At 40.5% G+C, this 16,181-nt stretch overlaps 1 protein-coding gene across 1 annotated transcript in view; it reads left to right on the forward strand.

Moving 5' to 3' along the window:
* Positions 1-297: 297 nt before the first annotated feature.
* Positions 298-16,181, forward strand: part of LOC104410981 (protein PRRC2C-like) — a gene marked incomplete at its 5' end in the record, with an annotated part of 37,449 nt that continues 21,565 nt past the window's right edge. Inside the window, 9 exon segments of the mRNA XM_010021298.1 lie at positions 298-569; positions 1,341-1,932; positions 1,935-3,706; positions 4,988-5,196; positions 5,784-5,938; positions 6,396-6,723; positions 7,202-7,287; positions 8,244-8,432; positions 11,184-11,435. Of these exon segments, the coding sequence (XP_010019600.1) occupies positions 298-569; positions 1,341-1,932; positions 1,935-3,706; positions 4,988-5,196; positions 5,784-5,938; positions 6,396-6,723; positions 7,202-7,287; positions 8,244-8,432; positions 11,184-11,435 (3,855 nt within the window).

The raw sequence follows: 16,181 nt of genomic DNA on the forward strand, positions 1-16,181 counted from the left end.
GAAAAAAGGGCCTAGAGTACAAAAAAGCGCCCATGCGTACACTCATGTTGCCTTTTGCCATTCAGATTTTACAGCAGAAACTTCATCTGCAAGTGTATAGACCTGGTTCTTCCCCTTGTAGTGGAAGCAGAGAGCTTTTCCTTTTGTTGGTACATAGGGTACTAGTGGTGAATATGATTTAGTCCTTCTGAAGTCACCTGGCGGTGAATTGACACTGTGTTTCAACAGCAGAAGGAAAGGAGATGGAGAGGAGAGGATGTTTTTCAGTACCTTTTGATATGCTTTGTTTGTCTTCAGGTAGATTTCTTTGCTAATGTTAAATGTGTTTTGAATGTTGAACTTAAATCTGTCACAGGAATTATGCCTCCAAAACCACTGATGAGAAGAGACCAGATAGAGGGATCAGCAACTAGTTCAGATTCATTTGAACATATAGCTCGCTCAGCAAGAGAGCACACCGTTCCTTTGTCAGAGCCCCGCATGATGTGGGGGTCAGACCCATACCCCCATGCAGAACCTCAGCAATCTAGCTCTCCTCCCAAAGTTTTAGAAGAGCCTGACGATTTGAGGTAAGCCTGAGTTATGTACTCCTGCATGTTACTTCTCCAACCCATACATGTTTACACACTTGGCTGTGTAATTTAGGTTACCAAACACAGTTTAAACTGACTGAGTTATAGCTGTTCTTGGCCCAAAACTTTAAAGGAGTTGTGACTGGAGATGGCAGTGTTCTTGGCGTTGTTGTATAAAACAAAAGATGTGCCTGCTCTGTAGTAGGGTGTAGAAAGACAATTTACCCCATGATATTTTTAATTTTCAGTTTTGTAGAACAATGCTACAGTGTTATCCTGTTCTCCATTTGCTCTCCATCCTCCCCATAACAGAGAACTTCTGTCTGATAACTGAAACTGTGTATTTCAAAAATGATGTGTTAAATACAAGTGAAATAGAGCAAGACAGTCACTTGTGACCTTTGCTGCATGATGAACAGTCAGGAAGGCTTCCTCTACATCTTTAAAGTACCCTGAAATTTATTTTTTTTTCCTGTACTGCTGTCTGAGTAATACCTGTGATACCTGCTAACTTTGGGGCTCCATTTAAAATTGCATGTATGGACATTAACACTAAGGGACTCCTATAACTAACTGTGCATTTGGCACTAAACTCTTAATCAGTATAGAATAAAATTGACCTCTACAACTGGCAGCCACTGTAAAAATTAATACGTTATTTTCTAGAACTGACATGAATCCTTCTTTGAAACAGAAGATTTATTTTAGTAGTAGATATGAGTAAAATTTTTCCCTTCACCCTAATGTTCTTAATTGCTTGCTGCTTAGGTCTGAGGCACACTTGGAGCAGGAGCGAGTTGCTGTCCCTGCCACTGCATATCCTGTAGAACACAACCAGTTGGACTCTCATCCAAAGACAGACTTTTTCAGAGAATCAGGAGAGATAGAGGTACAAAAGTTCCCAAGCAGGCCTTTGGAAGATGTACAACCTCTCCAGACTGACACACCTAACACTGCGGTTAATTTTGAAGGAGTGAAGGAGAAAGTTACGCATAGCTCTCCAGAAGAATTTGTGCCTGTAGGGGAAAGTCACTCTTCACTGAAGAGAAGCATTTCCCATGGTTCAAGTCACTCTCTAAAATCGGAGGACCAGAGGAATGAGACAGCAACAAATATCCCTAAATTAAATAACAGGCCTCTTGAGACAAAGGAGACAATTGAGAGACTTGAGATTAAGCCAAAAAAAGAAATTCTGATCAATAGTAGAACACTAGAAGGACCAAAACCAGAAAAATCTTTCAAACCTAAGTCTGAAACAAGATGGGGTCCTAGGCCAGGTTATGGTAGGAGAGATGAAGGTGGTGATAGACCAGTAAGAAGATCAGGTCCTATTAAAAAACCTGTCCTTAGAGATATGAAGGAAGAGCGGAAGAGCGTGAACAAAGAGAAGAACGTGAGCAGAGGAAGGAGAAAGAAGGAGAAAAAACAGCTAGTGAGAAATCTAGCAAGTCTGAGAAAACTGACAAAAAGGAAGCACCTCAAGTGCCACTGCCTCAGACTGAGCCAGAGACGTCTGCCTCCAGCGGCACTCCTAAAAAGACAACCCAGGATGCTGCTCTGAGCCTGGCAAGCCAGGAGAGTGGTCAAACTGAGACTGCAGCTAAAGCACTGGTTCAGACACCCACACCTCCAGCCCCACAGCAGCTACCAGCTGCCCAGCCTGCTGCTCCACAGCTTCCCCCTGCAGTACAGCAGCAGCCACCAGCTCAGCCAGCAGCACAGCAGCAGCCACATGTTCAGCAGCCAGCTAGTGCAGTGAAGGAAGAAAAGCAGACTGAGAAGGTGGTTAGCAAGGAGGTTGTAGAGAAACCACGCTTAGAAACCAGACCAGTAAAAAGAGAGCCTGGCTTACCACCTAGGACATACTGGAAAGAAGCTAGGGATAGAGACTGGTTCCCAGATCAGGGATACAGAGGCAGAGGTCGTGGGGAGTATTATTCTAGAGGTCGTAGCTACAGGGGTTCTTATGGAGGACGTGGTCGGGGCAGTAGAGGCCATAATAGAGAATACCCACACTACAGAGATCCTAAGCCTAGGTCAGACCATGTGCCTTCAGGGCCTGTTAGGCAAAGAGAAGAGAGTGAAACTCGCAGTGAGAGTTCTGACTTTGAAGTAATCCCAAAACGGCGGCGACAGCATGGTTCAGAGACAGATTCCGACAGCGAAGTTCATGAAAGCGCAAGTGACACGCTACTTTCAGACAAAGACAGTCTAATCAAAGGCAAGCACCCAAAAAGAGAAGACAGAGCTGATGGCAAGAAGCCTTCAAAGCCTCTGTCGTTCAAACCTGAAAACAGTATCAGAGTAGACAACAGATCCCTAGAAAAAACGTACATGAGAGATGATGAGAACAAACCCAAACCAGGATTTCTTCCTAAAGGAGAGCCTTCTAGACGAGGCAGAGGGGGAATGTATAGACGTGGCGGTAGGGATCCTGGTGGGCGTCCTCCACGTCCATCCACTATAAGGAGACCAGCCTACAGAGACAATCAGTGGAATCCTAGGCAAACAGAGATTATTAAACCGGAAGAAGGGGAACCTCCAAGAAGAAATGAACATTATGGTCCTATACCAGTTGATAAAAGACCTCCAAAATTTGAGAGAAAGTTTGATCCAAATAGAGAGAGACCACGAAGACAAAGGCCCGCTCGGCCACCAAGGCAAGATAAGCCACCACGCTTTAGGCGCCTGAAAGAAAGAGAGGCCGCATCAAAGATAAACGAGGCAGTAACCAGCTCATCAACAAGTGCCACAGTTAGTAATGCAGTTAATGAGCCTGCCACCACTGCTCTGGATGTATCAGAAAGTAAGACACCAGATTTGTCCAACCAGAATTCTTCAGACCAGGCAAATGAAGAATGGGAAACTGCCTCAGAAAGCAGCGACTTCAATGAGAGGCGGGAGAGGGATGAGAAGAAAACAGCAGATGCAGCAGCACAGGTGGCTGCAAAGGCAGGAGAAAATGCTGGAGCTCCAAAAAGGGAAATAGCCAAGAGAAGTTTCTCTAGTCAGCGGCCTGGAATAGACCGTCAAAACCGACGTGGCAACAATGGGCCAGCTAAACCAGGGAGGAACTTCTCGGGTCCTAGGAGTGAAAGGCGGAGTGGTCCTCCACCCAGAAGTGGAAAAAGAGGGTGAGTACAAACTTCTATTAGGAAGCACACATGGTCATGGTCTTCTGTTGTCCTCTTGTGGTCCAAACTCGTAAGTAGTTATTTTAGATTAGTAGAATGATAGAAAAGAGAGTAAGACAAACACATGCATCTGTGTCTGTGTACTTCAATTTTGTTTTTTCTCTTATTTGTATACAGACACTTGGAACATGGAGCTAAGAGCAGAGTATTCTCGTATGCACAGTGTTAAAAATGCCTAATTAAAAATCACCATTGTAGTGCCGTTTGAGTCAAGCTATGTTTTTCAAGATTTGGATGCAAGCTAGAATGTTAATGTGAGTGGTTTTGCAGTTGATACATAAACTGCTGCATTGTGTTTAAGATCACCCACTAAACATAGACAAGCATGTTGAGAAATGCTTGCCGTTGAGACTAAACTTTGTTTTCCTATGTGCTGAATTTGATTGACACTTGGTAATTACCTAATGTTACTACTTCCCACTGTTTTTGTGCCACACTGCACAGTAGCCTGGTAAGTGGGAGGCAGGACAAGAACGTTTTCCATTAAATGTCTGTGCTGTGCTCTAGGACTCCTGTGGTTGTAGGTTGCTGCAGTCTTAAATTCAGTTTTTGCCTGGGCTTAAAAACTTCTGATCAGTGCTTTAACCTCCAAATTAAATCTATTAAGAATTCCTTTGGCTAGTCACTTAATGGTGAAGTTTACACAAAAAGTGGGTATTCCAGGTTCCACAGGAAAAACAGAATGATGCAAATCTGATTTATGGATTCAGATAGCTGTTCGGAAGTAAGCTTTCTGGATTAAGTATATTGTACCTTGTTTATATTTGCTCACATTGCATACTGTATGCTTCTGGTTTGTTTGTGTTTTGATTTTATTTTGTTGGGTTTTGGTTTAGTTTGGGTGGGGTTTTGGGTTAGTTTTTTGGTTTGGTTTGGTTTTTTCCAAGGAAGGATTTACTGCAGTTGAAGTATACTGAACTGCATCCTTGTTGAGCTTTGGTACCTCTACTTACGTAGACCAAGCCAGGGGTGACATTAAAATTATGTTTTGGGTTTTTTTCTGTGATTCCTCTTGGCAGCAGGGCATTTGATATGTCCCCACAACAGCTTTTACTGTTAAGCTGCTTCCCATTGAGGAGCTGAAAGTAAAAAGATTGGAGCCTACTAAGAAATTGCACAGTAGACACAGCCCTGCACTAGGATCTGCATTAGATGGTTAGATCCTTCCTGAGTGTTCTCTGTGGCTGGTCATTAATTTTCTCATATTTTTTCTAATACCAGGCCATTTGAAGAGCAGACAGCAACTGTGCCTAGTGTTGATCCCACCAACAGCAACTCTTTACATCAGGAGGATGGAGGTGTTACTGCTGCAGGCCAAAAGAGCACCAAGGATGCAACTAGCAAAAAGAGAGAAGAACCTAAGGCTGGTCCAAAGAAGCCTAAGGAAAAAGTGGATGCCTTGTCTCAATTTGATCTTAATAATTACGCAAGTATGTATTGATAATATCCTAACAAGAATTTGTAAGATTTGCTGCATATAGAGCTAGATGTTTTTGAAAACTTACAGAAAAGTGATTTTAAATACCAGAATAATTATGTACTTGAGTACTGGTACCTTTGTCATATCTAATTAATGCGCGTGCCTCTGAAGTGGCAAATCTCATTGTGTATTTTTATGAACAATAAAGATAAGAACAGTTTTGTTCTATCACCTAATCTTAACTCTGTCATTCATACTATTTTCCACCACATTCTTTATTTGCTTAACCTTCATAAACAAAGGCAGTGGATATCACTTATAGCTAATATGCAAGGAAGGCTGTTCATTATTATGTTTTAGTTCTTACTTCCTGGAGAGTGGTACAGGAATCTCCAGTTTTTCGATTCTTAAAGATTAACTCCCCGTCTTCAAGTTCAGCATCAAAGGATTCTGGCAAGCAGAAGCTTACCTCTAATCAGGACCAGTATCTGTGTCTGTGGGGAAATAGCTTCCACTCTAAAGCAGATTTTGGCTTGGTGCACTGCATCTGAAGCCATTAAAACAGCAGCATCTATACCTTTACTTATATTTCTGTAGGTGTTGTGATCATTGATGATCACCCTGAAGTGACAGTAGTTGAAGACTCCCAATCTAACTTGAATGATGATGGTTTCACAGAAGTGGTGTCTAAGAAGCAGCAAAAACGCCTGCAAGATGAAGAGCGTAGAAAGAAGGAAGAACAAACAGTGCAGGTACAAGACCAGCATGTATAGTGGGGAAGAGCTCCTTGCAGTACTGGGCATGTTGTGAAGTGTGCAGAATCGTCCTTCCAAAGAAACTGTATTTTCAACTTATAATTAGATACTTGTATTAATATGAAGTTGTTCAGAATTAGTAAATAACATTAAGTTTTACTTAGTCATCTTCGTGTTCTGTGCTTCCTGATTGGGCACTGCCAGGCAGGTGGAACTGGCAAACTGAAAACACAATTTTTCATACTGTGATAAAGATACATACTATTGCTTGTGTATGGGTTGGTTCGAAGAGGAAAATGGATGAGAAATCATTGCTTCCGTGGTTAAATACCCTTAAAAAAATAAACTTCTTTAAGACAAGGTTAATCAGTTTGCTTTTTGCTACAACACAATGTACAGTTGGTGTCTATACAGACTTACCAGCTGGAAGAATAAAATTAGCTTCTGCTTACAGGTGTGGACCAAGAAAGGATCAAGTGAAAAAGGCCGAGGTCAGAATTCCAAGCTTCCACCCAGATTTGCCAAAAAGCAGCAACAGGCAGCAGCTGCAGCTGCACAGCAGGCACAAGCTCAGGCACAGCCTCCATGTACAACACAGACTCCGGGTCAGCCATCAGCTTCTGTTCAGCCACCAAACCAGGCTGCAGGAGGGACAGCCAGCACAGAGTACACAGTGTCAGGCAAAGTTCTACAAAACACTCAGGCTCACAATGGTCTGGGAGCTGAATTGTGGGAAAACAAGGTGCCTCCTTCAGCAGTTCTAAATGACCTCTCCAAAAAATGTAAGTGGTGTCTTTCAGATTTGGGGTAGGGAGCAAGCACTGTAGTTAGAGAGTGCTGATTGCCAGCTCTCTCTGTTAATGTCTCATTTCTACCTGTATTTTGCTCAGGGAATAGAGGGCAGCATTCCCCAGTGCAGCGTCATAACCTATGAATACCTCTGAAAAGAGATTTTTGCAGTACGGTATTACTCAGTGGTTTGCATTATGTTCTTCGTCACTGTGAATGAACAGCTGTCACTCCTTTCAGGAATCTGTGTTTTGTTGGGCTTGGTCATATTTCCAAACACAATGATTGCCCCACTTGAAAGCAGCTAAATAGGTAGCATATTCTTAACTGCTGAATATGTTAATGGTTTCTTCACCAAAGCTTATTTAATAAAGACATCTGTAATTTAATTCTCAGTCAATTGAAAACTTTAGTCAAAGGCATTTAGCAACATTGAGGGCAGGGTTAATCCTCTTTTTTCTTAATTGTCAGTGGGACCCATTAGCCCACCTCAGCCACCTTCGGTCAGTGCTTGGAACAAGCCTTTGACATCTTTTGGTTCAACTACATCTCCGGAGGTAAGAATGAAGGGAAGAGTAGCTGTATATAAAGCTTACCCAAGTTATATCTCATTAGGATTGGGTACAGATTATCCATTTATTCAGACATGCACTTACTTAAACTAGTATATGTAGAATTCCATGAAGTTGGGGGATAGTACAGAAACACAGGATACAAGCAAGTGCTTTTATGGATGCAGTATGGAAAAACAGTTCGCTGTAATGAAAACTTAGCTGTTCACACATTCTGTTGAAGCTGTTACTCAGTGCATTTTTTAAGTAAAAATATTGCTTAGTTTGCATGTGAGCACTTGTGTACAGTTCAGTAATGTAGACAGAAACAGGATGTCTCCAAGGAACTAAATGCTTTTATGTCCCTTCTTAAATCAGTGGTATAAGAAGCAGTAGATGCTTTCTTTCTGTACTAGCCCTACTTATTCCATGGAATTTACATAGCCCTAAATTTTACATTTGAAGGCCTGTGGTTTTGTTGGGCATTTTTGGTCATTACTTTATTGTTTTATACTGTAAGAATGTGACTTAACTCTTAAGGGAGACCATTTTAACTGTATAAAGAGTTCTGGAAACCTTTAATTTCTTATTGTTCCTCTTGAACATCAATTCTTGAATTTTCAGGAGAATGTTGTGAATCTGAATATGGACATTTTAAAATTGCATTTGTCCCTCTCCCCTTTCTCTATTGGTTCATTATCTTGATCTTGTTTACATATTTCTTCACTGCTTTTTTTTCTTTCTTTTGAGCTTGTACAAAGAATAGGAACTTGAGGAGGAGGAATTGTACTTTCATAGATTGTTTACTCTTACAAATGTGTTGTAATTACAAATAATACTTTTGCTGGCAGGAGATAAAAGTGGGTTTTGTCTGGACATATTTTGTGCTCTTTTCTGAACCACTGACTTTGTACTAATCTAGAAAACTTTTGAAATGTGTTTAATGTTTACTTTTTAACTAGGGAGCAAAGCCTGGGCAAGAAGGTGGAGTTGATCTTGGTATAGAAACTATTCAATTTGGAGCCCCAGCTTCCAGTGGCAGCGACAACGAAGTTGGCCCTGTGCTTTCTGAGAAGTCCACTGATAAGCTGCCAGAGCCAAAAGAGCAAAGACAGAAACAGCCTCGGGCTGGACCCATCAAAGCACAAAAGGTAAAAGGTTCTATCTTCGGTACAAACCTTTAAACTTCAAGAAGCTCAGCCAAAAGAGGTTACAAATAGTGAATAGAGTAGTCATTCAGTTAGGGCTAGACCGATAAAAATTGCATTCCCCTTTTATATTTCCTGAAACAATCAACAAGTTGGTTCTTGGAGGGAAGGTGGGGAATTCAGTTCAAGAAGCAAGTGTAAATAAACAGTATCCTAGCCCAGCAGAGTTTGTCCATTGATTCTGTGTTTGGAGCAAGGGAAGTGGCTAGAGCAGGGATGGGAGTATGGATGTGCAATAGCTTTGTTGGGAGACTATGGATGTGGTGAAGTTTTATGGCCTTGTTTGTAGTTTGGGGTTTTGGGTGTTCCCTTGAGTTTACTTCACTCAGGCTTTGAGAGCTGTTTTGAAGCAAGTATCCTGTTTCTGCCCTGGCTACATCTCCAGAGTTTTCTCTGTTTCTTCCTGCCACCATGCCTGCCTCACCCCCCTCTAAATGATGCATGGGGCCCTGCTTAGTTTTGTAGCCAGGTTACCAAGATGAGTAATACATCAAGTTACAAGAAAAGTAGTGTTTTGAGGAAAGGGAAGAATGTGGGGGCCACTAATTTGAAGTCTCAAATTCTAATGCAGATGTCTGGATAATTAATGGTTTTTTTTTTTTTGCAGCTAATCTAGGAAAACTAAATAGTTAATCAAATTTATCTCAACCTAAAAAAAATGTGTCACTTGCCCTTCAGAGATTTAGGTGCTCCATTCCATGATTGTCATTATCATCTTGTATTTCCGTTACACTCAAGGAGTAATACTTTCTCCTCCTGTCGTTTAGATTAGGGTGATCTTTCATGTTAATGAAATGTATTTTCCTGTTATTTCCACCTCTAGCACATATTTATCTGTGCATCGCTAGTACTCGGCACCGGCTTCTTACTCCCAGAAAGAAGTGGTTATAGCAGATGAACTTGACTGATGACTTAAAAAACTAGCTATTCCAATCCCTCTTGGTATCTGAGATTTGGCAACAGTCCTGATGTAATTAAAGCCCTTTCTTTAGTCTTTCTAGAAGACTGGGTGTTTCTTTGTGTTGGTTGTGTTTGGATTGGTTTGGGGTTTTTTTTCCCAAAAAAACCTACTGTAATCTGAAAGTGCAGTCACACATAGATCGAACTTAACTTCTATTGCATGAGGCACTCAGTGGGTGTATTGCAGTTCATGGGACTTATTGCAAAATATAAAACCAATACTGCAGAGGAATAGGCAGGAGTTAATGCTGCTGGTGAATTGTAGTAACCCATCACATTAAAACTCCCTACCTCACATACACTAGCAGCATGCCTTAAACTGCCCCCATGAAATCACTTAAAGATGCTGAGCTCCAAAGTTAAATAGAGTCTACTTTACACTAAGTTCCTCTTTTCTCCTTCATTATAGCTATCAAGACTCCTGTAGATTTTCTTGAAAGACAAATATGTGACTAAATGGTAAATTCATTGGAGATTAATATTTCTGTGCACTCTTCTGAATGAGAGGGCTGTAATCCCTGTCTTGCTGACAAAGAAAAAAAAAGCCCAACAAACAAACAGTTCCTACACACTCACCACCCACGTTGTGATATTGTTAACCATGAAGCCTAAATACAAATTCACGTTTGAGACTGGAGTATTGTTGAACTAATATAGGCAATGTAAGAGGACCATACTTGAAAAAAATGACCTTTAAGTGTCTGGAGGAATTTCTGCCTCTGTAAACTGTTAGAGTAAAAAATACTTGGGTTGAGATGGGTCTAATGTTCCTGATGGCTGCATTGCAGAGCTCAGGCATCTGCTTCTATTGTTGGTTTCTTCTTTCCCCCAGAAAGCTAGTCTCGGCTGACCTCCTGAGGGTACCAAATACCTCCAGGCAAACTCCACCCTCCCGAAAGCCCAAAGACGCTGTATTGTAGAAAGTCTTCATGTAACTCCTGAAACAGCTGGTTATATTTATAGAGCCAATACCAGCAGCTTCTGTCTTTCCACTATCAAAGGAGTAAGATTTTAAGGACTACCTTTAAGGAATTTTTTGGCTGCTCTGTAGCGAATAGGGCTGTCTAGTCTCAGCCAGAAAGGATGTGGCTATTTAAACAGCAGAGCTTTCAGGTTCCCCGAGGCCCTTCATTCTTCTTTAATTCAGCTGCACAAAAAGGAACTACTGAATTGCAGCAATTATTCCAGCCATAGTGACTACAATATCAGGCAACACTTGCATGTAGGTGTTTTATTTTTCTGGCTATCCCCTTAGAGCCCAGTTCCTAGGGAGAAATGCTGCTAACATCCATACATCAAGATATCTTCAAATGAAGGTAGAGTCTTCTGTTCTAGTTTCCTGGGGCCCTGTAAAATCCTGATTCTTTGAAAATGTAAATAACCTGTATGTATATGAAGTCTTGTGGCTTCTGTACTTCATTGTGCTTTTCTTTTAAGGAGAGTCAAGCTGGCTTTCATCTATAGGTTTTAACTAGATCTTTAGTCAAAGTCTGCCACTTCTCACATGAAACTTGTGTTGTTTGAAAACAATGGTTTAGATTCCTAATGTTCAAAATGAACGCATTTCGTGTACATATTGCTAACTTAGTCTCAAATGATTTATCTGTTAGAAAATGCTTACTCTTCAGGAAAGTTTTGTTAGATTTAAACAAAATTATTTTAAGCATGTTATAATATTCTTGCGGAATAGGACACAGAGGGGAAGAAATAACTGACAAGTTAACACTAACTTAGCTTCCAGACTTGAGTCCAGTAGAAAACAAAGAATATAAACCTGGTCCTATTGGGAAAGAGCGTTCTTTAAAGAACAGGAAGGTGAAGGATGCCCAACAGGGAGAGCCTGAGGGACAGGAGAAGCCATCTCCCACCTCTGTCAGAAGTCCAGAACCTGTCACTACAAAGGAAACCAAAGCAGCAAGTGAACTAAGCACGGAAATAGGAACGATGATATCTGTGTCTGCTCCAGAGTTTGGAACAAACACAAAGGTAAGAAACATATGGACAAATTACTGAGTCCTATATGTAAAGTGTTAATACAGTGGTGTAATTCACATTTGGTTGCCTGCTGGTGGTAGTTAACTGGACAGCAGAGCCCACTGAATAGGAGGTGTGAAACACAGTGGTACTGCTTGAATTAAACAGTTTGCCAGAAGTGGTACAGAGACATGCTGTTTGTCATGTCCCTGTACAAAGATCAACTTGGAAGGTTTTAAGACTTTTTTTTTTGCTGCCTTATGAATGTGGAAACTCTGTCTTGAGCCTTGCTGCAGAGAGTAGTGCTGGAGCCTGGTATAGGCAGATTCTGTAAATTCAGGATGTATGTGATATATGCAAGACGAGTGCTTGATTTTCAGCACAGAACTGAAGTAGTGTGTGCAATCATTGGTTGAGTGCATGGGTGAATTGAAGCTGTGAATTAACTGCTGTTCTGTGGAGAAAAGAAATCTCTAAAGCTAAAGTGTTGGATAAGGCTTGCTTGGTTACCTAAAGGGTCTGTATGTCAGCTCCTGTTGGCTTGGACATTAAGGTACCACTTGCAGAACTCTTTCAGGATTTGAGGACTTATCATAGTTGCCTGCATGGAACTACCCTGCCTTCTGTAACTGCTCAACAATGAGATGGTGACTTGCTGTCAGGATTCATTGTTCTACAGCTCAATTCTTAGCTGTGATGCATCGATAGCACTGGCTGAAAAACATCCAGAGAGGTGTTTTTGCTTAAGGACCTGTGCAGGCACTCACTGCCTTCACTTCAGCAGCATTGTCTTGAGCAAGAACTATGGCTGTCATCTCTCGAATGTAACTGTGCAGTTTGAGTAGCTACTAGGTTAGTAGTTACACCTGCTTTGATAAAGGAAAAATGCTTCTTGTATGCTTTTAAAAGAGTTTTGTGAGGTTTGGCTGGAGTTTGCTACATGCCATCTCAACCTGCCTTTTCCTAGTCTTAAGCAGAAATTTTCTGATGCCATTTAGGAAAATGATCCTCTGCAGAAGCTGCATTTATTGTTAAAAGAATCTGAAATACAGATGACTTGCAATTTATCTTTGCCATTGGGGGGAGGGAAAACAGTCCTGGCTTTTTGTTTGCCAAGGTGTCATGCAAGCAGAAGGTCCTATCTCAACAAAGTATTACAGAGCAAGTGTTAAGGCAGGTATTTGTGTCGAACATGGTAGTTGCAAACTTGATTTTTGAGTTGAATGGCAAATACATAATAAAATTCAGTGCTGGGATTTCCCATCCTTCCTGGCAGTTTCCATCTTGTAAGTGGATGTGAAGGGTTTATACTGGTACCAGAAACAGATAAAGTGCCCCTCTTATATGCAGAATCAGAAATGTAGAGCTGTCAACACCAGTTTGCTCAAGTATTTGGTAACAAGGCTCTTTGTAGGTGTCATGTGCTTTCTCACTGTCTTTCAAGCTCCTGTTACCAGAGCTCAAGATCAGAGGAGATGCTTCTTCTAAGCCATGTACAGGATAGAAAACATATCTTTGTTGATTACTCCAGGCTAACTTGATATACAGTAGCTCTACTAAAATCAGCGAAATTTCCGCTCTGCATTTACACTTCTGAAGTACGTGATCTTCAAACGGGAAGTCTGGATTTTGTGCCTTTCTGGCCTTAGAACTACCACAGTATCAAAGTGCCAAGCTTCCGACTTCTGGAGGGAAGACCAGAGTGAAAAGGAACCTTCCAGTTTGTGCTGGGTATGAAAATTCCCAATAATTTCTTCATTAAGTGGTTCCTAATAGAATCACTTAATAACAGGCCTAAATATTCCTATCTCAACAGTTTCAGATTTGCTTTTGAATTCCTTTGTCATGAGTAATTCCTGGGGCATCAGCAAGATATTTTTCTAGGAAAGAGGTGATCAGTCATATTTTGTGTTCTATGGAAGTTGAACAACCTGCAGATTTATTGGATAAGATAAGCTGCATCTAGATATTGCAGGAATAAACCAGTCTTGCTACTTCTTAAAGTGGCTTTTAAAATGGGTTCAAATACTGTTCTGGCCTTGGAGTTCCTGTAATTATTTGTATTACAGCTGCTTTCTCTTGTCTTTTGTACTTTGTCCATTGCATTCATTAATGAGGGAAGAAGCGATGACATCTTTAACCTATTGTTCCAGTGTCAAGTGTTGAAGTTTTAGCAAACCTAAATGATTTCTCTTTTGACACTCTTCAATACTCTTTTCGGAGACTGCTGCTCAGCTTTCAGGAAGGCATACTTTCTTTAGTCTATTAGGTGATTTAAATGTCTGTAGAAGTCAAGCCAGCTGTCCTCATTGAGAAGCAGAAGTTTTGTAAGAACTGTATCTGTCCCAGGACAAACATCTTAAAATCATGTGCATTTAATCATACAAAACTGCTTTCCCATAGAAACTGTATAAATCAGCCCATACTCGGGAGATGTTTAAGTTTAGAACGTAAACATGACGCTCCAAAGCAATTGCAGCTGTCTCTTGGGTTTTGCAGAATGTTACGGAGTAAAGGCAACGTGATGTGTAAGTCTTTGAATTGGGTAAAACACTTTACCCCTTTCCTTTTCTCACCCTACCATGCTGAAGGTTCGGAATCTTTCAAATCACAGGAACAGTCAATACGTGGTTACGGACATGGCAATGAAATGTTTCATAGGTAGTTCATAACAGTCAGAGAGATGATGTCTAAAAGCACGCAGGCTGTACTTGAGAATAAACTTTGAGTATCTTGGATGATTTATCTCAATCAGGAACAAATCAAATAGCTAATTAATCCCATATAGAACCCTGATCCTTTATAGCAAGGTCAGCTCTGAGGTCTGCCTTGTCCTTTTGTTCATAAAGTTAGTTCAGGTTTTGTGATCTTTTTCTAGGCCAAAGTAGGTAGTTACTAAAAGCTTGCCTGTTCTTTTTCTTCAGGTATAACTAACTTGCAGAGAACTCAGAAAAAGCATGTACAGCTTTTTTGCTCTAGCTATTATTACTGTTACTAATTTATAATAATCAGTTGGTTTCTTCAGTAAAACAGTTGTAGAGGAGAATCGCTTTACTTGAATTACAGAAGCTTATGGTGATAAGCCATATCTAACAGAGATTCCTAGACATAATGTACTAGTAAATGAAGGATTGTGGTTAAACTACAGTTCTGGTGGCTAAACCATTGTCTTACCTGCATATTCAGCATGTGAGTAATCCTTGTAGGATGGTTCAGCATTGTACATATACTTCTAAAGGTGTCAGAGGTGATATGGTGGTTCGGTTTTAATTCTACTGAAAAAGAATTTTGTGCTGTATGTTTCCAAAGTGAGAAAGTTAGCAATAGTTTGATCTGATTTCTTTTGTAAGAAATACTGGTGCTGAGACCCTGTAAAAATTGCATCCAAACCTTGAAGAAATTTTAATAATGTTATGTTAAAAAGTTCCTCTTTCTTATGCAGTAAAGCATCTTAAACCAAAACAAAACAAAACCCCCAGTTCATTACTTTATTAGAAGGACCATGTGCTTGCCTTGTTCTGCCTAAATTAAGGTTGCTTGTTGGAACCAAATACAATTTGCAACTTGTAATTTGATTGTTTAGATTATGGGAAACATTGCAGATAGGGCATTTCAACAGTTTAACAAGTAAAGGAAATAACTAAATGGAGAAAATACTTGTCTCTGTTTCCTTTGGAAATGCAAAAATAAGCCAGTGTGCACATTGTGTTCTCTCACCCCATTATGGTTGAGCTCATCCTTTTAAGGAAGATTCTTTGTTAGTATCTTAGTGCTTTAATTGCTCTTTTAGGAGACATTGGCATAGTCTTGAGGAGTAAATTGAGTGTGCTCTTTTTAATGGTTTTACCATTATACTGCTTGGATGCAATTAAACAAGCATTTTGTGGTTTGTGCCTTCAAAATCATGTGTTGGAAAGTCCAGGCACTCATCAGTTCTGCTGCTGATTTGTTCTTCAGTTACTTGGTGCTTGATTCTGTAAAAATGATGGAGCCTTTTCTGGACTTCAGACATAGAAAACTTTGGAGTTTGCAGTGCTTTTAGAGAGTGGCTCTTGGCTAGTTCAGGGTCACACTGTTTGTCTAACAAAGTCTCTGGATCAGGTTCTGGTAACACCTGTTTGCCTGTCCAGAATACGCTCAGTAGATATCCAGTGTTAAGAAGTAAAACGCAATGGTTGAGATGACTTTGCGGCAGTACCAGTGCCTTTTTGTTTGTTGTAGGTCATTCTGTAGATAGATGGCCGTGTTATCAATGAGACACTTTGATCAGGCAGTTTATACTTGCAACTGAAATAGCCACTGGCTACAGCTAGGTCCATGAAACTGGACCTTGTTCATTGAGCACATTAAGGTCCACTTAAACTGTGACAAATAAAGTTCAAAGAAAGCCTCTGGGTAGATGGGAAACTTCAGTCCTTTTCTTCCTTAAAATTGTTGCCAAGTGCAGAAATCAGAAGATAGACTCACCATCCAGAGAAGCTGTGTCTTGCAACTTTCAGAGACAAGACTTAAAGGAAGAAAAATTGTTTTGCAAATTGCAACCATTCGTGTGTGTTCTTTTTAATCTGGAGGGCCTTACTTGTCATAGGTTTACCCAAGAAATTTCTCTATTTAAAGCTACAGAAAGCTTTCAGCTAATACATTTTGCTTTTTGAATAGGCTAGAAATAGCTACAGATGGCTAATTGGTTACACTACCACAGTTCGGTGTCTAGTGCCCAGGCAGTACTTCACTCTATATATTCTTGCTTTACAGACT

Source organism: Nestor notabilis, unplaced genomic scaffold (assembly GCF_000696875.1).
Source record: "Nestor notabilis isolate BGI_N333 unplaced genomic scaffold, ASM69687v1 scaffold6579, whole genome shotgun sequence".
NCBI lineage: Eukaryota > Metazoa > Chordata > Aves > Psittaciformes > Psittacidae > Nestor > Nestor notabilis.